The sequence below is a fragment of the Engystomops pustulosus genome, chromosome 1 (genome assembly GCF_040894005.1).
Source record: "Engystomops pustulosus chromosome 1, aEngPut4.maternal, whole genome shotgun sequence".
In the NCBI taxonomy this organism is placed as follows: Eukaryota; Metazoa; Chordata; class Amphibia; order Anura; family Leptodactylidae; genus Engystomops; species Engystomops pustulosus.
In genome coordinates, this window is record NC_092411.1 from 181,404,194 (window position 1) to 181,430,426 (window position 26,233).

At 45.8% G+C, this 26,233-nt stretch overlaps 1 protein-coding gene across 1 annotated transcript; it reads left to right on the plus strand.

Annotated features, from left to right (window-relative positions):
• The first annotated feature begins 661 nt into the window (after nt 1-661).
• Nucleotides 662-1,449, plus strand: LOC140069005 (thymosin beta-10-like). The gene is made up of 2 exons (XM_072114352.1): nt 662-820; nt 1,214-1,449. Exons 1-2 carry the CDS (start codon nt 721-723, stop codon nt 1,237-1,239), a joined length of 126 nt encoding a protein of 41 aa, XP_071970453.1. The 5' UTR covers nt 662-720; the 3' UTR covers nt 1,240-1,449.
• Nucleotides 1,450-26,233: the final 24,784 nt, after the last annotated feature.

Below are 26,233 nucleotides of genomic sequence, written 5' to 3' on the forward strand. Positions count from 1 at the left end.
TCCCGCTTTATATGCTACGTTAAACGCCATAAAGAAGTCCTGTGTGAACCCATCCCTAGTCATGTAAACGGTATCACATTAAGATACTGGGCGCTCCATAAAACAATGGCATCTCCTCAAGTCCATGTCGCCGCAGCCTGCCCTGTAATTTTACTCTCCCGCTATGGTAAGTCAGTGATGGGTACCAGCTGGGTGTCTGTAACATAACGGTATGAGAGGAGCCGCTCTCCCGCCATTCCCTTTCACAGCTCCCATTGTTCTGCAGAACACATGTGCCCGGTTCCGACCCATCCTTGGGCGTAGGACTGGGCTGTGTCACGTGGTGTGCTCTGCCGACAACTTCACTCTGTCTCGGCCAATGATGTGATGCTATGACGTGGCCTATGGGCTGGGTCGTGTATATATATTGGGGGCCGGGACCTTGTCCCCATTGTTCCTCTTGCGGAGCTGGGTTGCTGACAGACGTGTGCTGCGGTCCCACATTGTGACAGGTGAGCCCTGGGGTGATTGTAGCATTGGAGGGATGCGCTGCTGGCTCCCATGTGTTACACCGAGGTAAGGATGCCGGGCATTACGCCCTGCAAGCCCACAGCCTTGTATTTAACAGATTTTTCTCCAAGTGCGTGGGTGGTGGCTCCTTAGTATGGGGATGACACAGCGACAATCGGGACTGCTGTTCTCATTGTGCTGAAGCCGGATTGTCTTTTCTTTGTAGAAGGCATGGAAGGCAAACCAGACCTTGGAGAAATCGACAGGTTCGACAAGTCCAAACTGAAGAAAACCGAGACACAGGAGAAGAACACACTGCCTACAAAAGAGAGTAAGTTCTAGATTTATCGGCTGTCTCTAGTGCTCGCTGTTATCATCCCGGTTTGTAGGGCTTAGCAATGGGAGTATTGGTAGTAAGTCCAGATATAACCTGCCCCCTCAATCTGTGACTAATGCCTGATATGTATGAGGGATGGCATGGCTCTCCTCCATGTTTCACCAGTCTATTTCTGGGGTGTGGGTGCTGACAATCCCTTCTTCATCCGTCTGTTCTCATGGCTGTGGTTGGGAGAGGCTAGTATTCGCAGTAGTCTTGCATTCATGTCTTGTGCTCACCGGGCACACCCTGCTCCACAATCTCCTCATGGCTGTGCCCTATATCCTGGGTGGCAGGCAAGAGATGGCTTCTGTTCTGTGCTAACATCCTCATTCTCTTTCCTGACAGCCATCGAGCAAGAGAAACAAAACTGAATAATTTCTATTGAGACCTTGACATCTTCATAATGGCTTGACTGAGAATGGTCTCCTGCTTGTTGGAGACTGAAATGCACTGTGAATGAAGAGGTTATTAACCACACCTGTGTTGGACCAAGAAATGCCAAAAAATGAAAGGGAATTTTGTGTTAACTTGTCTTCCCTCTTGTTCATTGTTTGAATGGAATAAAGAATTTGTGCAATAAATGTCTTGTGATTTAATTGGTGTGCTGCCATTAGGGTTACAATTGCTAGGTAACATTATGAAATCTTTTAGTGCTGGTGCCTTTCAAAGAACCTGATAGACGAATGTGTAATGTTGTGGGGTACTGATCAGAGGTTGCATTAACGCCTGTACAAGTGTTTAACTCTTATAAAGCCGTTTTGCTTCTCTAAACATCCTGACTGCTGGGCATTTAGTTTTTGTACTCCAGACTTTAGTTCACATGGTCACTGAAGAGGAGCTGTGATGGGTCGTTTGCCGATGGCTCTCTAAACCCTGCCCTAAATGGCTCACCACGCCCCCTTTAACCAGATAAAATCGGGTTAAAAGTGGGATGACTGACTAGCCTGTGGCTTCCTATTATATATCTGATGCAGAGCCTAATGAGCCAGCTCACTAAGAAAAGCTGGGATTTCCACCACTCCTGTACTGTAGGTTCCCTGTATGCCTGGGCAGTACATGGATACAGCTCCTCCCTGACCTCTGAGGCATCATGCTGGTGCGTGGAGCCATCATAAGCCATGCCCCTCAGAATGCTGATGCTTTGGGCTTGTACCGGCTCCACAGCTAGAAAGCTGAAGCAGTCCCTGGGGAAAATATCACACAATCGTCAGCGTTCACAGGTGGCGGAATCCTACTCCGAGGAGTCCCAACCAGGGACTGGGGGCAGGTGCTGAACCCTACCACGAGGAGTCGCAACCAGAGACTGGGGGCAGGTGCCGAACCCTACTACGAGGAGTCGCAACCAGAGACTGGGGACATGTGCTAAACCCTACAGTAAAGGGGTCACAGCAGGAGTGACAAGCCTGCAGTATCTGGCTTGTGGGACAGGAGTGTACATAACACACAGGCTGGTCATAATGTATATACAGCGCAGCAGAAACTCTGTGTGTATGAATTTTCAATGTGTGCAGGTAGATCTCCAGCCTCCGTGTGCACTATGTGGGCTGCAAGCGGTGGAGCATGATCCCGTTTGTGGCCTGTCTGACATCAGTGTGAGCCTGCATGACCGACTTCCTCTGCAAGTTTTTAGTGAAACTAATTATTGCTTAACGATTCTAACCTGTATGTCCTTGCAGCCATTCTTGCCATGTGCCATACTTTAAAAGAAATGGACAGCACACAGAGCAGCTGGTTATACAATAAATAGATCAGTCATGTTACAAATTATGTACAACATTTGTTACTCCAGCCTAAAAGCTATTTAAACACTATGAACAGGTACCTAAGGCTCCATGAACAATTGCCCTGCCAGGACCTTATGATAGTATTCTTGAATATAAGATGTTTAGCCATCTTCTGAGGCTAGCAACTTTTTCATACTTTGCCATTATTTTTTAAACTGCTATTTTCATGCAACCTATTGATGAATTTTATTGCAACCTATTTTATGAATGGCTAAAAACTGGCAATTTTGAATCATATATATAATATGTCATATTTAATTATATACAGGCAGTCCCCGGGTTACATACAAGATAGGGTCTGTAGGTTTGTTCTTAAGTTGAATTTGTATGTAAGTCGGAACTGTATGTTTTATCATTGTTATCCCAGCCAGAACTTTTTTGGTCTCTATGACAATTGGATTTTAAAAATGTTGGTTTGTCATAAGAATCAGGATTATCACTAAAGCTTCATTACAGACACATTTGATAACTGTTACAGCTGATTATTGTAGCCTAGGACTAAAGTACAGTAAATTACCAAAATCCAGAGGCCGTTTGTAACTAGGGGTCGTATGTAAGTCGAGTGTTCTTAAGTAGGGGACCGCCTGTATTAGCTTTTTATGGGATGCAGCAATACCAAACACATTCATGATTTTGTTTTTATATCATTTCATATAACATTTAGATTTTTTTTTTTATATTTTAAGATTTTTTTTTTTAGGCCCCTAGGGTACATTAACTCGGCACTCCGCGTCATGTATATCAGACGCTGTGCACAGTGACTTAGCGTTCAGCGTCCTATATACTGGACGCAAGCGCATTTTTCTTATTTGATTTGATCTGTCTTGTGACAGATTGACCATTAACAGGGGATCGCAAGGTGATACCCACCCACTGACTTCAATGCAGACTGGCCATTTTCAGTGATGTAAGTCATGATAGATCGTGTCATGACTGATCTATGTCATGACATATTGTAAGTCAGGACAGATCTGTTGCTCTCCAACGCCACCATTCTGCATTTGGTGGTGTTGGAGAGATATGTGTGATCTGTCCTGTAGGTACTGTTGCACAATCAGTATTACACACACCCCCCATCCTTCATTTTCCTTGCGTTATGCCCCGCCATTGTCCGTTTTGTCTCCCCCCAACCGCACTTGTAAATGTAAGAGCAAATGTAAAAAAAATTATGGAAATAGAAAGAAGACAAAGGGCAAAAGTTTTGTACAAAAAAAATAAATATGGTATGACTTTTTGTAAAAAAACAAGAACATTTGAAAGTTAGAAATTTGTAATGTTTTTTCACATTTTTCCTAAAATGTAGAATTTTTACCCCCTAAAATCCTGACCAAAATTATTCTACTAATATAAATTACAATGTATAATGAGAAAACGATCTCAAAATCAGTTTGATAAATTAAATTGTTAAAGCCTTCATGTGCAAACTGGCTGCATCCTTGACCCCTTAGCGCTCTGCGATGGCATCTCTGGGGTCCGATAGGCTGACACTGCTAATACCCTGCAATACATCAGTATTGCAGAGTATTATCATGAACAAGCAATCAGATGATTGCTTCTTCATGTCCAATGGTGGATAAAGTAAAAAATGTAAAAAAAAAATGTTTTTCATTAAAAAATAACTTTATAAATCACTAAAAATGTCCATAAGCCCCAAAACATATAAACTTTACAAGAGATGGCTAACTAGCCCTAAGGCACCATGACCAAGGAATAAAACTTAACCTTTATTCATATTAGTTTAAATATACAATGAACATGAATTTATGACTAAAAACACAGGGTTGCATCAATGCCGAGTGTCTAAGTGTCCGAGTACTGGTTTCCGGATTTGCCAGCCTAGGTATTAAATGTATCACAAATGCATTAGTGGGGCAGACTTCTGTAGTGGGTGTGAATTTTGTGTCTCAGGTGAGACTTTTTTTGGTGGGGTATGTGTATTTAGATTGTCCAGGTAAGTGAGTCCAGGAGAGTTCAGTTCGCACTCCCTGGTCAGATCAATGGGGTTTATCCACCATATTGTCCAAGTGGATTGTTAGATAGATATTCCTCTTATTACACTGTATCCCTACGTGGGATCCAAGTGAGGTGGACCAGTGTTATGCCACTGTATGGATTGTAAAAATGGTGGAAACTGATATCCCAATTACCCTGTCTCAGTCATTACACCCAAATGTCTCATACACCTGATGAATAGCATTCACACCACACACTACTGCTCTAGTTCTATGCTGCCTCCTATATTATTTAGAGATTCAATTCTACACTGGCATAGTGTACCCTGCTATTAAAACTTGCTACTCAAGCCCCCCAACATGTTTCACCGAATACACGGCTTCATCAGGGGTAACGGGCTTAGCCATACAGTGGCATAACACTGGTCCACCTCACTTGGATCCCACGTAGGGATACAGTGTAATAAGAGGAATATCTATCTAACAATCCACTTGGACAATATGGTGGATAAACCCCATTGATCTGACCAGGGAGTGCGAACTGAACTCTCCTGGACTCACTTACCTGGACAGTCTAAATACATGTACCCCACCAAAAAAGTCTCACCTGAGACACAAAATTCACACCCACTACAGAAGTCTGCCCCACTAATGCATTTGTGATACATTTAATGCCTAGGCTGGCAAATCCGGAAACCAGTACTGGGACACTTAGACACTCGTCATTGATGCAACTCTGTGTTTTTAGTCATAAATTCATGTTCATTTTATATTTAAACTAATATGAATAAAGGTTAAGTTTTATTCCTTGGTCATGATGCCTTAGGGCTAGTTAGCCATCTCTTGTAAAGTTTAGAAATAGCCTACCAAGTGAAAATTCCCATCTCTCTCTTTTTGGATCCAAAACATATAAAGAGACATAGAACGCTCAAAAAAGTCTAAATCATAACAAAAACCCTACATACACTGCGTCTGTAACAATCTGTAGAATAAAACTAAATAACCATTGAACCCGTACGATGAACGCCGTAAAAAAAACAGTAAAAACCCACCAAAAATTATGATTTTTACCTATTGAATGCCACAACATGTCCCGCAAAAAAACAAGCCATCAACCAGCTCCGTAGCCAAAAACGTAACAATGTTATGCCACTTGGAAGATGGCGATGCACAAATGATAGATTTTCCCCCACATTAGGGTTTAATTTGGCAAATTTAGTAAAATGTAAGAAAATATATTCATGTCTTGTATCCCCGTAATCGTATCAACCCATAGAATAAAGATAACATGATTATTAGGCTATATGGTGAACACCAAAAAAAAGTAAAAAATCCAGTACAGAATTGATGCTTTTCTACTCGTGACCTCAAAAGAAGTTCCTCCATTTTCAAAATAGGGGATAACAACCCCACATGGCCCCAATAACGAAAAAGCGAAAATTTTATAGCCTACAAAAGGGGCCAATGAGGAAACTAAAATCTTGTCAGCTGCAGGGTGCTCCTTCCCTTCTGCACCTCCCTGTGCGCCCATAAAACAAGTAACGCCCACATGTGCGGGGTCTGTGCACTCGGGAGAAATTGTAGAACAAATTGTATAGTGGGTATTCTCTTTTTATCTTTTGGAAATGTGTAAATTTTAGGGCTAAATGAACGTGTAATCGACAAAATTTGACCATTCTAAATTTCAACTCCATTTTGATTCAATTACTGTGAAGATCTCAAGGGGTTAACAATCTTCCTAAAAGCTGTTTCTGATAGCTTGAGGGGTGCAGATTTGAAAATGGGTTGATTATATAGGGGGTTTTAATGCCAATTTTGAAAATACGGAAAACCGTTATTCGATTTGTAAGCCGCGAGACGTCAAAATAAATTATCCAGACATCTCAAAAATGATGAAAATGTAAAGTAGACATATGGGAAATGTTATTCAGCAACATATTTAGGTGGTAAATCTAACTGCCTAAAAACTTTTGAAAATGGCAAATGTTTCTAAAAATTCATCATTTTTTTTTTGTAAATAAACGCAAAACTTATCAGCCAAAATTTACCACTAAAATGAAGTACAACATGTGGGGAAAAAACAATCTCAGAATCGTTTAGATAAGTAACAGTGTTCAAAAGTTCTAACCTTATAAAGCAACGCAAGTCAGAATCCAAAAAATGGGACCGAGCCTTTAGCTACAAAATCGCTGCGTCCTTAAGGGGTTAAGGAGTTGAAGGAAATCTACCATTTGTTTTGATGCAAATGAAACAAACATGAAACAAACATACCTTGAGAATGCTGTAGCTGCACTGACACAGAAACATATCTTGTTTAATCCCTGAGCCAAGTGGATTTGCTAAAAATAAAAAGAGTTATAAAAATATGATAATGAGGCTCTCTTGCTCCTTTGGCTGGCTCAGCGCTTCTTTCACCCCTAATTATGCAGTACTCCTTCAAGGGCGTAACCATAGCAGACCTTTGAATACATAAATATTTATACACACACATTTACACAATCATTTTTACACTCGTACACGTCTACATAGTCATACATTTATACAGACATACAGTACATACACCTCAAATTTACAATATATACACACACACATATACAGCATATATACACACAACCAGTATATACAACACCCACATATACAGCATATATACACACAGCCAGTATATACAACATACACACCGACATACAGCATATATACACACACATCCAGTATATACAACATACAAACACATACAGTATATATAGTATATATATACACACACAAACACTTATACATGCATTTACATAAGTATTAATTATACTCACCCTGGCCGCATGTAAGGTGGGTAGGCGGTACGGGCCGCATGTGAGATGGGTGGGCGGACTGGCAAGCATGTTACCAGCTGCATGTGAGGTGGGTGGGCGGTCCAGTCAGGAGGCAAACAGACAAATTAGAATTTGTTAATTATGTGCCCCGGGACGGATCCTGGACACATCATTAACTGACTATAATTCGTTAGTCTGTCCCCGGTCGGGGTGGGTGCACTGGCTTCAGGGTTCTGTCTTCCTGGTAGATGCCCATCCATCAGGGTCTCTCCTGCTCCCAAGTTGTTATGCCACTGGCTCCAGCCTTGTCCCGCCCAGCATAAGCCGAGCATATGTCATTAATGTGTTGTCCCTGATTGCTGCACTATCCCCCAGCTGCTGTATATGTTCAGGAAGCTTGTGTGTAATGTGTTTATGTAGGGACATAGCTTTTTCAAGGTCCTGAATTTTCTAATAGTTTTTTCAGCAAAACCACGCGGCTCAGGGATTAAACAAGATATGTTCCTGCAGCACTGTAGCTACAACATTTTCAAGGTATGTTTGGTTCATAAGGCATAAAAAGAAATGGTAGATTTCCTTTAACCCTATGGGGTCTGATTACTCCTAACATACACTGCAATAACACTGTATTGCAACATTTGGCAGTACTTTACAGTCAGGCCATTACAGATCTATGTAAACCCCTACAGGACTCAGCCTATTTTGGCCTCAAGGACGCAGCCCCATTTTTCAAATCTGCCCTGTGTCACTATAAGTGGTTATAGCTTTGAAACGGTTTAACATTTCCAGGGGATTTTGAGATAGTTTTTTTGTGACAAACTGTACTTCAAATGAGTTATGTTTAGTTATTAAAAAAGTGGAAATTTGGGAAAAAAATTTAAAAATTATTTATTTTCAAAGTTCAAAATTCTCTACTTTTGAAGCAGGATGATAGTACCCAAATAAATTCATAACTTACTTTTCCCAAATGTCTGCTTTATGTTGGCATGTTTTTTTGGATGCCATTTTTCACATTTTTTTGGAAAATCGCCAAAACCTATATTTATAGGGACCTGCTCAGCTTTCAATTGACTGTGAGAGTCCTAAATAATAGAAGGACTTGTAAATTACCCCATTATGGAAATTACACCACTCAAAGCACTTTCAAGAAGTTTGTTAACCCGTTTTATAGGGGTTAAACAAAAATGGAGGTGCCGTCTACAAATTGTAATATTTTTGGACAATACATTCTCCCGAGTTTGATACCCAATTTCTTCCGAGTACACTGATGCCCCATATGTGGTGGTCTCCTGTTGAATGGGCGCACGGCCGGGCATAGAATGAAATATACAGGCTATAATTTTTTTTTTTTTTTTAATGTGGACTTATAGGGGCTTATTTTTTGCCACTTTTCTGGTACAGAATTTTGGGGCATCTATAGCTAATTGATTTTATTAACTCTGTGTTGGTGGAGGAAATGAAAATCATCAATTTTTGGGAAGCTTTTTTGGGTTTCCTTTTTTGGCCGTTCAACATACCATAAAAATAGTATATTATTTTTTTTCAATTTTACTGGATAAAAAGTAATTTGGAGAAAATGTAGTTAATTTTAGCATCACTGTCTTTTTAAATGCATAACTTTTTTTTTATATACACTCACCGGCCACTTTGTTAGGTACACCTGTCCAACTGCTCGTTAATTTCTAATCAGCCAATCACATGGCGGCAACTCAGTGCATTTAGGCATGTAGACATGGTCAAGACAATCTCCTGCAGTTCAAACCGAGCATCAGTATGGGGCAGAAAGGTGATTTGAGTGCCTTTGAACGTGGCATGGTTGTTGGTGCTAGAAGGGCTGGTCTGAGTATTTCAGAAACTGCTGATCTACTGGGATTTTCACGCACAACCATCTCTAGGGTTTACAGAGAATGGTCCGAAAAAGAAAAAACATCCAGTGAGCGGCAGTTCTGTGGGCGAAAATGCCTTGTTGATGCCAGAGGTCAGAGGAGAATGGGCAGTCTGGTTCGAGCTGATAGAAAGGCAACAGTGAGTCAAATCGCCACCCGTTACAACCAAGGTAGGCAGAAGAGCATCTCTGAATGCATAGTACGTCGAACTTTGAGGCAGATGGGCTACAGCGGCAGAAGACCACACCGGGTGCCACTCCTTTCAGCTAAGAACAGGAAACTGAGGCTACAATTTGCACAAGCTCATCGAAATTGGAGAGTAGAAGATTGGAAAAACGTTGCCTGGTCTGATGAGTCTTGATTTCTGCTGCGACATTCGGATGGTAGGGTCAGAATTTGGCGTCAACAACATGAAAGCATGGATCCATCCTGCCTTGTATCAACGGTTCAGGCTGGTGGTGGTGGTGTCATGGTGTGGGGAATATTTTCTTGGCACTCTTTGGGCCCCTTGGTACCAATTGAGCATCGTTGCAACACCACAGCCTACCTGAGTATTGTTGCTGACCATGTCCATCCCTTTATGACCACAATGTACCCAACATCTGATGGCTACTTTCAGCAGGATAATGCACCATGTCATAAAGCTGGAATAATCTCAGACTGGTTTCTTGAACATGACAATGAGTTCACTGTACTCAAATGGCCTCCACAGTCACCAGATCTCAATCCAATAGAGCATCTTTGGGATGTGGTGGAACGGGAGATTCGCATCATGGATGTGCAGCCGACAAATCTGCTGCAACTGTGTGATGCCATCATGTCAATATGGACCAAAATCTCTGAGGAATGCTTCCAGCACCTTGTTGAATCTATGCCATGAAGAATTGAGGCAGTTCCGAAGGCAAAAGAGGGTCCAACCTGTTACTAGCATGGTGTACCTAATAAAGTGGCCGGTGAGTGTATATAGGAGTAACTGTTATTATATTTTGAAAGATCAGACATTTTTGGATGCATCAATAAGTAACTTGTTTTTACTCTTTATTTTTAAATTAGTTCTAGGGAAAGGGGGTGATGTGAATTTTATTATTATTATTTATTTAACTTTATTATTATTATTATTATTTTAGATTTTACTTTAGGGTACTTTGACCCTAGGTTGGCTGATTGATCCTACCATATTCTGCCATACCACAGTATGGCAGTATATGGGGTTTTTACTGAGGGGTTGTGAGGGGTATGTATGATATATTTGGGGGCACAGTGTTGTAATTTTTGGTGTGAGGAGTATATACATTGCTCAAAAAAAGTAAACAGAACACTGAAATAACACTTCCTACGCTGTGTGAGCGTAGCAATCATTAAACAGCAAGTTTGACATCTTTTCTGACTACTTTTAGGACAGTTTTTGAGGAACCAGGAAAAGTTTAATCTGCGGCACCTGCTCTGCTTCGTCTGTGCCAGGACAGACTATCTGTTGGACAATACGCCATTCAATTCCAGATTCTTGCTGCAGAGGTAAACTGGAATAATAATGCTCTAGTTCTGGGAAGGCCTTGCTCCTCATATCAAAGATCAGGTTACAGAAGAGATGTGACAACCTCCTTGGATGAACTTAGTGCTTGACTACACGTATTGACATGCGTTTTCGTGAATGTGCCAAAGAGATATCTTTGGGGCTTATTTACTAAGGGTCCCGCGGATTGTCGGCTTTTAGAAATTATCGGGATTGGCACCACTGTGACAGCTATTTAGAAGGGGATTGTGTTGCACGCAATCGCGCCGACTTTCATGCAACAGCGGCCCGTCAGACGATCCGACAGATTCGGACTGAGCGCGGGATTTAACTTTAAAATTGTGTCACAGGACATGCACTTACATACGCTGAGAAGAAGAAGATGAACTCCGGTGGTCCTGAACGGGGAAATGACACATGCAGGAAATTGAACGCACAATCTTTGTGAATCGTGGCAAAGTTAATTCTCGTCAGACAACGCACAGCAGGACCGGGTAATTAAATGTGCCCCTTTGAGTCTGGCACCAAACTTTAAGCGACCACTTCTCACCCCTGTTCATTCACCAGAAGAGTCCATGCAACTTGAGAGGACTAAACTTAGTGAGCAAGAACATATACACATACACACCAAGAATTTGCGTCTGTACTGCGGCAAGAATGCACACTACGTTCGCAACTGTCCTTTGAAGCCGGGACTCCAGCTCCTAGGTTTGATAAGAGAGACAAACCTAGAAGGGAATTCACTCTCTCCAAAGATCAGTTTACCTGCCTTGTTGGAAAAGTCAGATCTCAGTCACTGTGTATCCTGATTGTGGAGCTGCAACCAACTTTATTCAAGAGGATTTTGTTTTGCAGCACAAACTCCCTGTGACTCACCTTGAGAAGCCTGTGTCACTTTCCTCTCTTATTGGCAAATGTTTTCTAATAGGACATCCCTTGTTCCGATGCGATTCTCCTTGTGGACGGGTTTATCCTCTGCCAGAGACTCTGGCCATGTCTGCTTATATCAACGAAAACCTAGAGAGCAGGTTTATAAGGAAGTCTTCTTCTCCAGCCGGGGCTGAGTTTTTCTTTGTACAGAAGAGGGATGGATCTCTTTGGCCTTGTATAGACTACAACTTGATCCATGAAGAGTGATAGACTGCATTTACCAACCGAAATGGTCACTACAAGTATCTGGTGATGCTGTCAGGATAAGTTAATCCTCTGGACCACCGCGGGAGGTGGTACTAGCCGACACCTGGGACCGGAGTCTAAGTGGCACCTGGTCTTCACCAAAACCCGCCTCAAAGTGGGATGGACTTGCTGCGGCAGGGTACCACCAGGTCATTCCACAGGTGCCCGCGGTGGCAGCTGAGGTTGAGGTACATTAACGGAAGACAGTCTCGTGGTTGGGTCCAGGCACAGGGTCAGGGCAAGCGGCACAGATGCAAGGTCAAGTCCAATCTGGGGTCAGCAACGGGAGGTCCAGGCAGATGGGAATGGGAACAAAGGCACATGGGACACAGGAACACAGCAACACGGAGGAAGTCTGGTAACACAGGAACACGGAGGTAGTCTGGTAACACAGGACTCAGGAGCAGAAACACACAGGAAAGAAGGAATACACAGGAATGCAGGAATATCGCAGTGGAGCTTTCTCTAAGGCTGTGAGGCACAAAGATCTGGCAGAGCAGGAAGGGAGGTGCCGGATTATAAGGTGGAGGTTTTCAGCCAGCGCACCAATCAGCGGTGTGCTGGCCCTTTAAATTTTCAGCAGCTGGTGCATGGGCGCACAACAGTCCGGAGGATAGCAGGAGATGGGACAGGTGAGTCCGGCGCAGGGGCTGCAGCGGGGGCACACAGAGGGCCACGGGTACGCCTGCGATCTGAGACAGGGATGCCCTTTGTTCTGTGTAATTCTCCTGCTGTTTTCCAAGAGTTCGTGAACGACATCTTCAGGAACTTGTTGAATATATGCATGGTGGTGTATCTCGGCGACATCCTGATTTACTCTCCTGATTTGATGATGCATTGGAGGCATGTTTGTCTAATTTTTGTCGTGGCTCAGAGAAAACAATTTTTATGCCAAATTAAATGCCTGTTTGGGAAAACTTCACTGTCACTTCTTGGTTATATTGTGCCTGACAAGAGTTTTCTAATGGACCCAGAAAAAGTAAAAGCCATCCTAGATTGGCCTTGTCCTCTGGGTCTCCGTGCTATCCAACGTTTTTTGGGATTTGCAAACTTATTTATCCCAAACTTCTTCCTAACTCACTGCCCCCATTTCTGCAATCACCAATAAGGGGGTTATCAGGGAGAAAATGACCATGAGGGTCTTTTGATTCACGAGGCTTTAACCATCCTTGTCCATGTTGCAAAAGTGAGTTCCGAATTAAATGAGTCTGCTTCCAGCGCTGGAATCTTAACTTACTTAAAAGAAAAGACAAACCTGTCCTTGCAGAAAGTTAGCTCACAACAAGACTGCTTTATTCTCTTCGGCACTGAAACTCTTATATGGAAAGTCATAACACACTCTGCAAGGGGCGTGCAAGTACACCCATCGAGCAATACTATTGGGTGGTTTGACCCTAGAAATTCAACACTATTGGATGTAAGCACACAAAAGAATGTAGAACCATTGGCTGTCTTCACATAAACAGAATGCCCAGATGTTCACCTGGATACCTTCCACTAGGTGGTGCTAGCAAGCTAAGTCTTTGTGTGCTGAGGGACGAACCCCACCCAGTTTTCACTACACAAAGTTATGTGAAATGAATACTGAGTCTTTAAAATGTCTGACAGTATGTAAGATGGCATTTAAGACCAGTGTGATATCCTTAACTTTTCCCCCTTTTGAGTCTTGCATGGCCTGTAACTTTGTCCAGGGTGACCTCCTAAAACTCCAGGTGCCTACAGGTAGGCTAAGCCCTTACCTGCTGGACTTCACCAGATACCTTGGAGGCCAGTCACTTGGGGGTTACAGGCCTGCATACTCAAATTACATAATTGTGTTTCCATAGTTTATGGGTTTATTAACAGGCTGGTTCTTCAACAAGACAGTATCCTCCACACCGGCACTTCTCCTGTCATGGTTCTTACCACCTGGCCATCTGGGCCATGGTGGACTTGATGAGGGGGACCACACAACACGCAATAAGTGACGAGAGCAAAATCACAATCCCCAATATCACCCCCACTTAAAGGAAACCCTTCCAATCCCCCAACTACTAAGTGAAGGACAAAGTGTCCACCCCAGAGTTTCTCTTGAGTTCCCTGGACCACTGATGGTTTATGAGCGCTAGCATGGCCATTTTGGATGTGTGTGTGTGTCCGTGGGCTACTTGACTTACTGTCGGGTGCAGGGCTCTGGGCAGGCACACCCTCTCTCCCAGCATCCAGGTCCCATCGGCATCTGGGCTCCAGCTTTCCTCCACACTTCCTTCACTTCTGATGACTCTCGGGCCACCAGGGACTGGAACACCTGTGGATCAAACTTTCCAACTCAGAACTCACCGCGGAGACTTCAGGACAGTCTCTGGGTTCCCTCCGTGCAGCTGCCTTCGCCATCCCATCAGCCACATACTTGCCCTTGGCTTGTGGAGTTACCAAATTGTGTGTGTTTTTACTTTTACTATCCCCACCTCTTGTGGAAGTAAGAGAGCATCCATGAGCTCTTTAACCACCGTGCCATGCTTAGGTGGGGGGTCCCTGCAGAGGTGAGGAAATCTCTAGCCTTCCATATGCGTTCATAGTCGTGTTTAGACTCCAGAACTATACCTTGAGTATAGACGTTTGCCCTTTTACCTTCTACCAGCTGTAGCACTTCCATGAGTGCCGTCACTTCACCTCCTGCGCTGACCTGTGTGGAGGGAGTGGTTCTGCTTCTACTACCTCATATACGCCACTGACCACTGTATATCCAGCATAGAACCGTCTGTCTTCTCCTGCAGACCTGAAGCCATCTATAAGAAAAAAAACTCAACAACTGGGTTAAACAACCTTCTCTCCCCCCACCCCTCTCTGAATCCTGGAAGACTGGCAATAGAATGAAGGATTCAGAGCTGTGCACCTAATCAGTGTGTCCTGGGGCATCAGGAGTGCACACTGGAGTCTGAGCTGTCTGGCCTTTTGCTCAGATGCTTGGGCTGTACTTGAGTGAGGACACTGTGCAAGGTATGTGGGGTTTGCACGTAACTGAGTGATATAGGATCAACTCACTGGCCTTGCTGAGCAGATTGACACATGAGGGGATCTCCTCACGACTGAGTCTAACCAGGCCTAATAGTGGGCCACTGGTAAGGCCACCACGTTCCTGGGCTACCTGTGGGCTAGATACTCAGTGCAAAAGAAAACAAAAGTTTTATCCAGTGGGATGTGCCTAGGGCCTGGGCAGACAGGATTTGCCAGCTTAAGGCTATAGAATGCATCAATTGCCTCCTGACTAAGGGCAAATGGGGGAGAGGCAATTCAATTATCAAGGGGCAGCATCAGGCTGGAGGCAGCAGACCTTATCCCAGGCCTGCAGTAGCTGGCCAGTCCTAGAAACATGTGAAGAGGCTTAGGGCCTCAGGGCAGAGGCATATTCTGGACTGCCAGCTTTCTTTCCTCTGTCAGGTGTCTGCCTGTGGCTGAGAGGCAGTGGCTTAGGAAGACCATCTTCTCCTGGCAGTACTGGAGTTTGTCTCTGGAAACTTTTCAACCCTTCTGGAACAGAAAACACATAAGGTCAATAAATGCATCCTGGCAAACAAAAACAGTAGGTCCTCCGCATTCTGAAAAGGAGAACATTCAGTAAGGGGCTAGTCTGCCAGTCTACTCCCTATAGGGCCGTGTAGTGTGGAGTACTGGCTGGGGGAGTTTTACCCCCTTGTGGGAATCTGTCTCCTCCCTGTAACGCCCACTTTGGTCGGGCTGTCAGCGGACCGCAATTTTCTCTCAGTCTCACTTTGGCGCGGCCTGTGAAACTACTCTATTCCCTCTGTACGTCAATGTGTCAGAGTCCCTCCGCCACATCTCCAGCCCAGTGTTCTGTGCTTTCTATAAAATTCTGGCCAGACTCCAACTTCTCAACAAAAGTCAGGTACACTTGTGTTGGTTTTTAATCAAAAAGGAACAAAAGTCAGTCATAGGCTCTGTAATACAGTTGGGGGGCTTGTTCTTGCTTAGTCTGTTCATGGGGTACACAGAAGGACGTCACATCATACTGTCTTTTTAGGTTGTCAGCTCTGTCGCCCCCACTTAACACAGATCGCTTTCTGTGCGCTTCAAGGCCACTTCTCACACACAATAAGGCAGCTCAGGCAGAGCCCTAGACTTTTGGAGAACTTCAGATGTCAAGGCCACTTACATGTCAGTTCTTCACAAAACAAAATGCAGCTACACAGCCCCTGAGATCTCCCTCTTGTTAACCCCTTAAACGCCAGAAAGCAGGTACCAGACACATTGCAACACTTTTCATAGTAATTTTTCTGCAATTGTCAGAATCAAATAAGTTTTAACTATCAGAGATGACCATACCCACACAAACAGCGTTGCACACTCTAAGACCCTTAGCAGATGTGAAATATCACCAGCCGGCGTTTTATTTCAAACGTCTGCAAGGACGCTTCAAGCATGCACAGCTGCTATCCTACAAGAAAGCCCCACTACCAGCCTTTGTGGCTGCCAACAGAGTAGAGTCATAGGCAATTAACTTTCAGGGACTTGAAGGGAATATACTGTCTTAAGATGGCCGGCAATTAAAAATGGTAGGGCGTGTCATCTTCTCTAACCACCAGATATGGGGGTGGATTCTAAGAGAGTGCTGGTCTGCATTCCAAAAGACGCCATCTTTCTCTTTTTTTTTTTCTTTTGATGGGCACTCTCTAGGATTCCTGTCACTCTGTCCTGGTCCGTCCGTAGTAACTGGTCGAAGTCTCCAGTAATCAACTCCATCCACTTTTGTCATTAACTCTTTACTTAAATCAAGCCAACCTTCTGCCTGGGTGTGCCACTGTTGTCTTTGAGCCAGCCACCATTTTCATCAAGTGCTGTCTCCTACCTTTGCACACTCAGGGGATCATCTAACATACCCAAAAACTTTAATACCTCATAACTTCCTTTTACCCACTCTTTACCTTTCCTGTGTGACACTATGTCAGCTGCCTTTTTAGGTCTGCAGTGTCCAGGCACAGTCTTACTTTGCTCACTACCCATTTTGTGGAACCTGTGGAATACCTGATTTTGATCAAGGGCTATAGATATCCTCCATAAATACAGCTCCAGACTACCCCGCTACCTATCAGTAAGTACAAATTAGAGACCTTCACACAATGGGGCACATTTACTTACCCGGCCCATTCGCGTTCCAGCAGCAGCTTCTCCGACGAGTGTTCGGGTCTTCCGGTGATTCATGAAGGTCCTGCACCCGATGTCCACCAGGTGTCGCTGCTGCGCCGAGGTCCGCCCAGTTGCGTCGGAGTTCACTGATCTCTTCCTGGTGCATGTGGCCCGTGCGACCAATTTTTTGTTTTAAATGTGGCCGTTTTTCCGAATCCGTCGGGTTTTCATTCGGCCACGCCCCCCTCGATTTCCGTCGCGTGCATGCCAGCGCCGATGCGCCACAATCCGATCGCGTGCGCTAAAAACCTGGGGCAATTCATGGAAAATCGGCGCAAATCTGAAATATTCGGGTAACACTTCGGGAAAACGCGAATCGGGCCCTTAGTAAATGACCCCCAATGTTTCAGAAATCAAGGAGTTAACGCTCAACTATAAAATTTCCGTCACTGTCCCTAAGTCTCTACTGTCACTTGCTGCATCACGAGGCCGATCCTAATCCCGAAGGAATAGTCGTAAACTTGGCCAGAGTTTGTCTCTGCAAACTTCCAGATTCTATCAGCGCTTACATGAACAAAAATCTCAACACCATCACAAACTCTCTGAACTATCTCAACAATCCACAAGAGGGCACTGCAGACCTTTATCTACAACATACACAGGTTCTCTCAGGTCTCAAAGAGTTTTATAATCTCACTTTGCAAGTGTCCTTTGTCATCATTACAGTGAACTTAGGTTATAGTGAACAGTTTGAATAAATTGCACACACACAGGCAACCTTACTCTGTCTAACCAATCCGTGAATATGAAGTGACATATCAAGGTAATTTGAAATTCCTCTTACCTTGGGTGCACCATTGTCAGTTCAGTTCACAAGAGCGGCGAAAACTAATATGAAACTTGCCTCAGTGGTCAGCTGTCAGGGAGAAAATGACCATAAGGGTCTTTGATTCACGAGGCTTTAACCATCCATGTCCATGTTGCAAAAGTGAGTTCCGAATTAAATGGGTCTGCTTCCAGCGCTGGAATCTTGACTAACTTATAAGAAAAGACAAACCTGTCCTTGCAGAAAGTTAGCTCACAACAAGACTGCTTTATTCTCTTTGGCACCGAAACTCTTATATGGAAAGTCATAACACACTCTGCAAGGGGCGTGCAAATACACCCATCGGGCAATACTATTGGGTGGTTTGACCCTGGAAATTCAACACTATTGGATGTAAGCACACTGTCACGGGCACCGCCGCGATCCATACCACGGATCGCGGGTGCACCCGTGCCTCTCTCCGCTGCCCCGGTCCCGCTCCTGTGCACTCACCTCTCCAGGCTCCATCTCCCATCCGGACTAGGTCTCGCGCGCGGCCCCGCTCCCTAGGACTCGCGCACGGCACTGTCTCAAGATTTAAAGGGCCAGCGCACAGGTGATTAGTATTGGACATTTCCTGTCTTGTATATAACCCTTTGTTTCCCATCATTCCCTGCCGGATCTTTGTGCCTCTTAGCCTTAGAGAAAGCTTCCTAGCGAGTATTCCTGTGTTCCTGCGTATTCCTGTATTCCTGCGTTCCAGTGTATTCCTGTGTGTTCCCGTTCCTGAGTCCTGTGTTGCCGTGTTACCTGTGTTCCTCCCTGTTGCTGTGTGCCTGTGTTCCCGTTCCCACCTGCCTGGACCTCCTGTTGCTGACCCCGGACTTGAACCTGACGTTGCATCTCTGCCGCCTGCCCTGACCCTGTGCCTGGACCCGACTACGAGTTTGTCATCCGCTAAGGTACCTCGACCGCCACCGCGGGCTAGTCACACCTGGGAACAACCTAGTGGTATCCTGCCGCAGCAAGTCCAACCCGCTTTGCAGCGGGCTCTGGTGAAAACCAGGTGCCGCTAGGCTCCAGTTCCGGGTATTGGCTAGTTACATCTCCCGCGGTGGTCCAGAGGATCCACTGATCCTAACACACACAAAGGAATGTAGAATCATTGGCTGTCTTCACATAAACAAAATGCCCAGATGTTCACCTGGATACCTTCCCCTAGGTGGTGCTAGCGAGCAATAAGTCTTTGTGTGCTGAGGGACGAACCCCACCCAAACTTTAGTTTTCACTACACAAAGTTACGTGAAATGAATACTGAGTCTTTAAAATGTCTGACAGTATGTAAGATGGCATTTAAGACCAGTGTGTTATCCTTAACAGGGTGAATGCAAAGAATTGGACTCCCGGAGCTGAGTCAATATTTACTGAGCTAAAAAGGTCATTTACCTATGCCTCTCTTCTTTATCATCCTGACGTGGTACGACAATTCTTCTTGGAGGTTGACGCCTCCTCCATTGTAGCAGGAGCTCTTCTTTACCAAAAGAATCATAAGTGAAAATCTGTAACCTGTGGCTTCTTCTTCAAGCTCTTCTCTTCAGCAGAAATAAACTATTCCATTGGAGATTGTGAGATTTCGGCCATCAAGTTGGAAATGGAAAGAGTGGAGACATCTGTTGGAAGGATCTGTGTACCCAGTAATTACGTATTAATACTGACCACAAGAATCTCACCTACTTACAGTCTGCACAGCGTTTGAATCTGCGTCAAGCTAGATGGTCACTAGATGAGAGGTTTAATTTTAACTATTGACAAGGAAGAAGACTTATGTTTTGAAAAATGTGTACGAATATGTTTCTGCATGTTCTAAATGTGCCCAGAACTAACCTGCCCATTCTAAACCCACAGGCTTACTTCTACCCCTACAAGCTCCTGATAGGCCTTGGCAGCATGTTGCCATGGATTTCATAACAGACCTGCCTCCTTCTGCCAGTTGTACTATTATCTGGGTTGTTATTGATGGCACACCTCACTCCTCTGTTGCTGATGGGCTGGCATGGGATTCTCATCTCTGGGACAGAAAATACCTGGTTACAGCTGACATCATCTCCTTCTTCACTGAGTCCCGGTCTGTCTTTGAGGAACCTGCATGAACGTCTTCATTCTGAGACTGCACTGCTGAACCTACATCAAGGGGATTCATCTTTTGGTGACTATGCTGTTCAATTGCGTACCCTGACCTTTGAGCTAACTTGGAACGATGCAGCCCTGACTGCAACCTCTAAAAAGCGACTTTCGGGACAAGTTAAAGACACGCTGTCTGCACGTGACTTGCCGTTTACTGTGAGCGAACTCATTTCGCTGGCCACTCGAATTGATGTACGGTTTATGTAGTGCTCTGGGGAGCAATGTTTGCCTTGCTTGGCTCCTGCCTTCCAAAGACTGCTTCAGTCACCTGTCGTGACAGCTACTGAGGGACCGATGCAGGTGGACAGCGCTCGGCTGCTTTCTTAGGAACGTTCCAGGCGACGTTAGGAGAACCTCTGCCTCTACTGTGCCAGCCTGGAGCATTTCCTTCAGACCTGTCCACTCTGTCCTCAATCTTCCCGTTTTGCTCTGTTCAGGAACAGGTGCTCAGTCCCAGATTTCTGCCTTCCTGGATTGCGGCTTTACAGGAAACTTTGTGGATTCCTCTCTTGTCTCCCGGCATCACTTCCCTGTGGTCCACCTTGAGAAGCCTCTGGTCCTCTCCTCTGTCAGTGGCCAAATCCTCTCTGATCCAGTACCACACTGAGCTTTTGTTACTTCAAGTCGTAACACTTCATAAAGAGAGACTGTCGGTGTGGCCTGATGCCGGACTGAGAGGACGTGCGCCGCGGAGCTCCCGGGACCCGACACCCCATCTCCCTCCCAAGGCAGCCATCCCGTCCCCTTCTGCTCCGGGGTGCCCCACACACCTGCCGCTGTCCTCCGGTGCCGATTTGGAGGCGGCTGCGGACTCCGCGCCGCTCCTCCATACTTCCCCGCAGCCGGCCACGTGACCCAAATGTCTGCATCCATCGACAGAGCTGATGACCTCGAAAACCGCCTGCGACGGAACAACGTCAGAGTGGTTGGCCTCCCCGAAAAAGTGGAAGGGTCTGACCCTGTATCCTTTTTTGAAAATTGGCTCAAAAATATGCTGCCTGCAGATACCTTCTCCCCGTTCTTCACAGTGGAGAGGGCCCATCGAGTGCCATCCCGCCCTGGCCCTCCTGGGGGCAATCCAAGACCCTTCCTGGCCCGGCTGCTGCACTTTAGGGACAGGGACTCTATTCTCAGGGCGGTCCGTACCAAGGGAGAAATTCTCTATGCCAACAGCAGAGTGTCCTTCTACCCTGATTTCTCTGCATCCGTCAGGAAACAACGCGCACAATTCACCGAGGTCCGTGCCCGTCTCCGTGACAAGGGGTATAAATGCTTCCAAGTACCCTTCCAAGCTCCGAATTGTGGACGGTCAGAAGACTCGATTCTTCACCTGCCCAACCGAAGCACTTCACTGGGCTGATGCAGCCCCTCGGGCTCCCGCTGGAGTGACTGGACTCACATATCCTTTTATCTGATGTGCTATGACAATGCTGGACTTAGTCCTGAATAGTTATCTAGGGGTCCCAAATCACTGTTACAGTTTTCTAATATTTGTTTACACATTACGTGCCTCACAAAATGTACCTTGTGACTGATTTGCGTTCTCTTTTTGGTCATCTTGACCAATGCGCCACATATGGCACTTCATTCTCTCCCCCCTCCCCCCCCCTTCTCCCTATTCCCCCTCCCTCCTCCCCCCTCTCCTCTCCCCCCCCCCTCCCTGTTACCACTACCTCCCTGCGTCTCCCTCCTCCCCCCCCTCCCCTATCTCCTCTTTGGTTCTCTCTAAATATGGCTGCCTAATAACCTCCTGATCATCTATTCATTAAGGGTTGAAGGTCCCGGGACAACTGGTGTAGGTTTGTCTTGAGTTAGGGACCACTGTTCTACTATTTGACTGTTAGTGGGTATAGGTCTACACTACTGCTGTTAGGGTGTTAGACAGGGGGTTTGTATTCTTGGGATTGTTAGTACAGTTCTGGTTATATTTGTTATGCTCACTGTTGTCTGTCTGTCTATGTCTCTGAGGTATGAAAGGATGAATGATTGGTTGCTCACGTCTCCTTCCCCACACCCCTTTCCCTTCCGCTAATATGTCTTCACTTAAGGTAATGAGCTGGAATGTGAGGGGACTTAACTCCAAATTCAAGAGGGCTCTGATGTTAGACGTCATTAAGCGTCAGGCCCCCCATATTGTATGTATCCAAGAGACACACCTTACGGGTCAGAAGGTCCTCTCTCTGAAGCGAGCCTGGGTGGCTAGAGGTTATCATTCCTCCTACTCTGTTTACGCCAGGGGAGTATCCATACTCATATCCAAAGCGCTTCCCATAGAGGTCATACAGGTAGCGCCGGATCACTTTGGCCGTTATGTGATCGTACATTGCGCCTTGTGGGGCTTTACCTTTACTATAGCATCTATTTATGTCCCCCCTCCCTTTGATCCAGCTGTATTGCACCTAATATCCAGTAAACTGGCTGCTATGCCTCCAAGCCCGTTACTCTGCATTGGTGACTTCAATGCAGTTCCTAATCCCTCCTTAGATCGCACAAGCGGCCTAGACACAGGCTCGGTCCGTCTGAATGAGTGGCTCACTTCTCTAGACCTCGCCGATGTTTGGCGTAGTAAACACCCTCAAGAGAGAGAATATTCATTCTATTCCTCTGTTCATAAGAGCTTCTCTCGGATTGATCTGGCCTTTGTCTCCCCTGATATGATGCAGCACGTTGACCAAGTATCCTATTGCCCGCGCAGTGCATCAGACCACTCCGCCTTGCTCATCAGTCTCCTTATAGGCCCCCCCAGCGACTCCCGCTTATGGCGCCTGCACCCGGCCTGGCTCCTATCCCCAGCGACCAGAGTACTGTTAGGGCAGCGCACAGCGAGTTCTGGGATGTACACTCAACCCATCCTGATCCTCTTCTAGTCTGGGACTCGTACAAGTCCTCGGTGCGGGGAGCATTCATGTCGGGGGTAGCTGGCCATAGGAAGTCCTTAAATGCGCAGGAGGAAAGGCTGACGGCTGCACTGGTGACTGCAGAAAAGGATTATCTAGAGAAACCTACTCCGGGGAATAAAAAGACTTGGGCTCAGGCGCAGAGGAACCATCTAGCTGTAGTGAAGGAGCGCACCAGCAAGCGCCTGCTAGCCAGGGAAGCGTCCATCTTTGAATTTGGAGATAAAAACGGGAAGCTGCTTGCGTATCTATCGCGGGCTGAACGCCCCTGTGCTTCCGTTCCCTCTATTATCAATGGTAACGGAGCATTGATCACAGAACCCCGGGCCATTAACATGGTATTTCATGAATACTATTCTTCTCTTTACAGCTCCAGATTGTCTCTTCCATCGAGATCTCCGGATTCCTTGACAGTCTTCCACTTTGGAGGCTCACACAGGCACAGTCATCGGAGCTTGATGCTCCGCTCTCGGCGGAGGAGGTGGAACTGGCCATCCAATCGTTGCCCCCCGGTAAGACACCTGGACTTGATGGGCTGGGAGGTGAGTGGTATAGGGATAACTGTGAGACCCTGGTCCCCCTTCTCCTTAGCCTGTACTCCGATGCGCTTGACAGCGGTTCCCTTCCTGACTCCATGCGAGAGGCCCTTATCGTAGTTCTTCCCAAGCCTGGCAAGGACCCTCTGCTTCCTGACTCATACCGCCCAATTTCCCTCCTAAACTCTGATGTTAAAATACTAGCAAAAATTCTGGCAACGAGGCTTAATAAAGTAATATTATCCTTGGTTCACCCGGACCAGACAGGCTTTATGCCAGGGAGGGGAACTGACATAAATATACAAAGACTACACCTGAACATTGCAGAGGCAGAGAAGTCTTCAGACCCTGGGTTTATTTTGTCCTTAGACAATTGTAAGGCATTTGATTCTGTGGAATGGACATATCTGTGGACCCTTTTGCCTAGAATGGGTTTTGGCCCTCGATTTACAGCATTGGTTAAACTACTGTATAACGAGCCTAAGGCTAGGGTACGGACTAATCTTAATATCTCACCTACTCTCCCTATGGCCAGGGGCACTAGGCAGGGTTGCCCACTATCTCCCCTTCTCTTTGCACTCGCCATTGAACCCCTTGCTGTGGCGATCCGCCACTCTGAGGGCATTATAGGCATAACTAGAGGTACTATTATTGAAAAGGTATCTCTCTATGCTGATGATACACTTGTATACCTTGGGGATGTGGGCCCCTCTCTGGAATCCCTTCTGTCCCTGATAGAACGCTATGGGGGGTTTTCAGGTCTCCGGGTTAACTGGGACAAATCGGCCCTATTTCCCTTATCTGATGTAGGGGTACACTCCCTCCCCGTCCCAGTCCAGGTGGTGTCCACCTTTAAATATCTGGGAGTCCAGGTGTCACGCAAGGTCCAGGCATATACGGAGTTAAACATTACACCCCTGATAGCTGCAACAGAATTGCGCCTAAAAGCCTGGTCCACTCTCCCCCTGTCTTTGTACGGGCGTATTAACATATTTAAAATGATTTTTCTCCCAAAATTTCTATACCTTTTCCATGCCTGTCCTATACTGCTTCCTAAGAGCCTGTTTAAACGTATAGATGGCATTCTCAGGTCCGCTGCCCCGGATCTGTATCTTTATTACCTGGCTTCCCAGCTAGTATATGCCCAGTGGTGGATAGATATAGACATGGGTAATGCAGCTACTGCACTGGCTGGTGCCCTGGTAGGTTCCTACGAGGCCCTTACAAACCTGCTGTACAGGTATAAGTCCCCATCTGATACCCCACTCCCCCTACGTACGGTAGCGGTGTGCTGGCGTAGGGCACAATCCCTGGTAGAAACAGGCAGCCCTCCCCCTCTCTCGCCCAGGACTCCATTGTGGCTCAATCCGTGGCTCTCTCACTTCCTCTCCCTCCCGGGCTGGACAATGTGGGGGGCGGCGGGGGTGAAATTTGTAGGCCAGCTATTATCTCCGGAAGCAGAATTACTCAGCTTTAACGAGATAAGGGAGAGACATACTGTACCCAATACGGCCAGCTTCCTTTACACGCAACTGCGACATGCATTCAAAGCCCAATTCGGCTCCTTCAGCCTGAAATTCTCCAAACTAGAGACTCTGATGAGTACCCCGGACCTCCCTAAGCCACTCACTCAGTGCTATGCTCTCCTACAAGAGAAAAAGTCCAGACCGTTTGATAGAGCCTGTGAACGCTGGAGACAGGATATTCCTGACCTGTCAGATGATGACTGGAGGGAAGTAGAACTGTCCTACTTCACATCTGTAGTGAATGCGAGGGATTTCCTGATCCAATCTAAATTCCTCCATCGAGTATACTTCACCCCTGCTAGATTATTCCGCATGGGAGCAATGCCTAATGATCTTTGCTTTCGCTGTCAGGCTGAAGTCGGATCCTTCCTGCATTGTGTCTGGTCCTGCCCCAGGGTCCATGTCTTCTGGTCCGAAGTGCTGGAGTTCCTAAATCTACACTTTGATTTCCCACGATTAATGTCTCCCTCTGTGTGTCTCCTCGGCATCATAAATGAAGTTGTCAATGGCCACTATGACAAAATTTTCTTTCGGTTTGTCTTATACTATGCCCGAAAAGTGGTGGTGATGACCTGGAAGGACCAGGAGCCCCCTCCATTAAAAAGATGGATACTACTTATTAACAGCGTCATTCCCCACTACCGGTCCCTGTATGTCAACAGGAAGTGTCCCCAGAAGTTTGATCGCATCTGGTCCAGATGGTGCGCAACTCCCCATACAGCCTTATAATCACATGCGATATATTCTCCTCTCCATGATGAAGGAGACTGAGCGTGCTGGTATGTGTGTGTATGTGACTGATTGTCTATGTGTCAACAGTTATTCTGTTGTATCAAGATGTCTGGCTGAAGTATCCTGCCGTCATTTACTGTAATATCCCTCAGTTAGTTTTGAAACGCAGTAAGAACCTGACTGTTACCATGGCTGTTGCTTAAAGGGGTATTCTCATCTGCGCATTCACATTTAATTAAATTCATTTGCCACATGTAAACATTTCTTCAATTGGATGTTATAAAAAAAATGTTCCTGTGTGAAGATAATTTCTCATAAATGTTGCCATGTTGTCCCTTAGAAACCAGATAGCTTCCCCGGATACGACCACGTCACACTCTGGCAGCAGTGGCCAGACATGCGCTAATGAGCTCTGCCTGACCACCTGGATTCAGCGATCATTACCA

Excerpts from the sequence above, each read along its gene's own strand:
- LOC140069005 (XM_072114352.1), top strand. The coding sequence starts at position 721 with ATGGAAGGCAAACCAGACCTTGGAGAAATCGACAGGTTCGACAAGTCC. Across the intron at positions 821-1,213 it reads CACACTGCCTACAAAAGAGA|CCATCGAGCAAGAGAAACAA; the intron begins GTAAGTTCTAGA and ends CTTTCCTGACAG.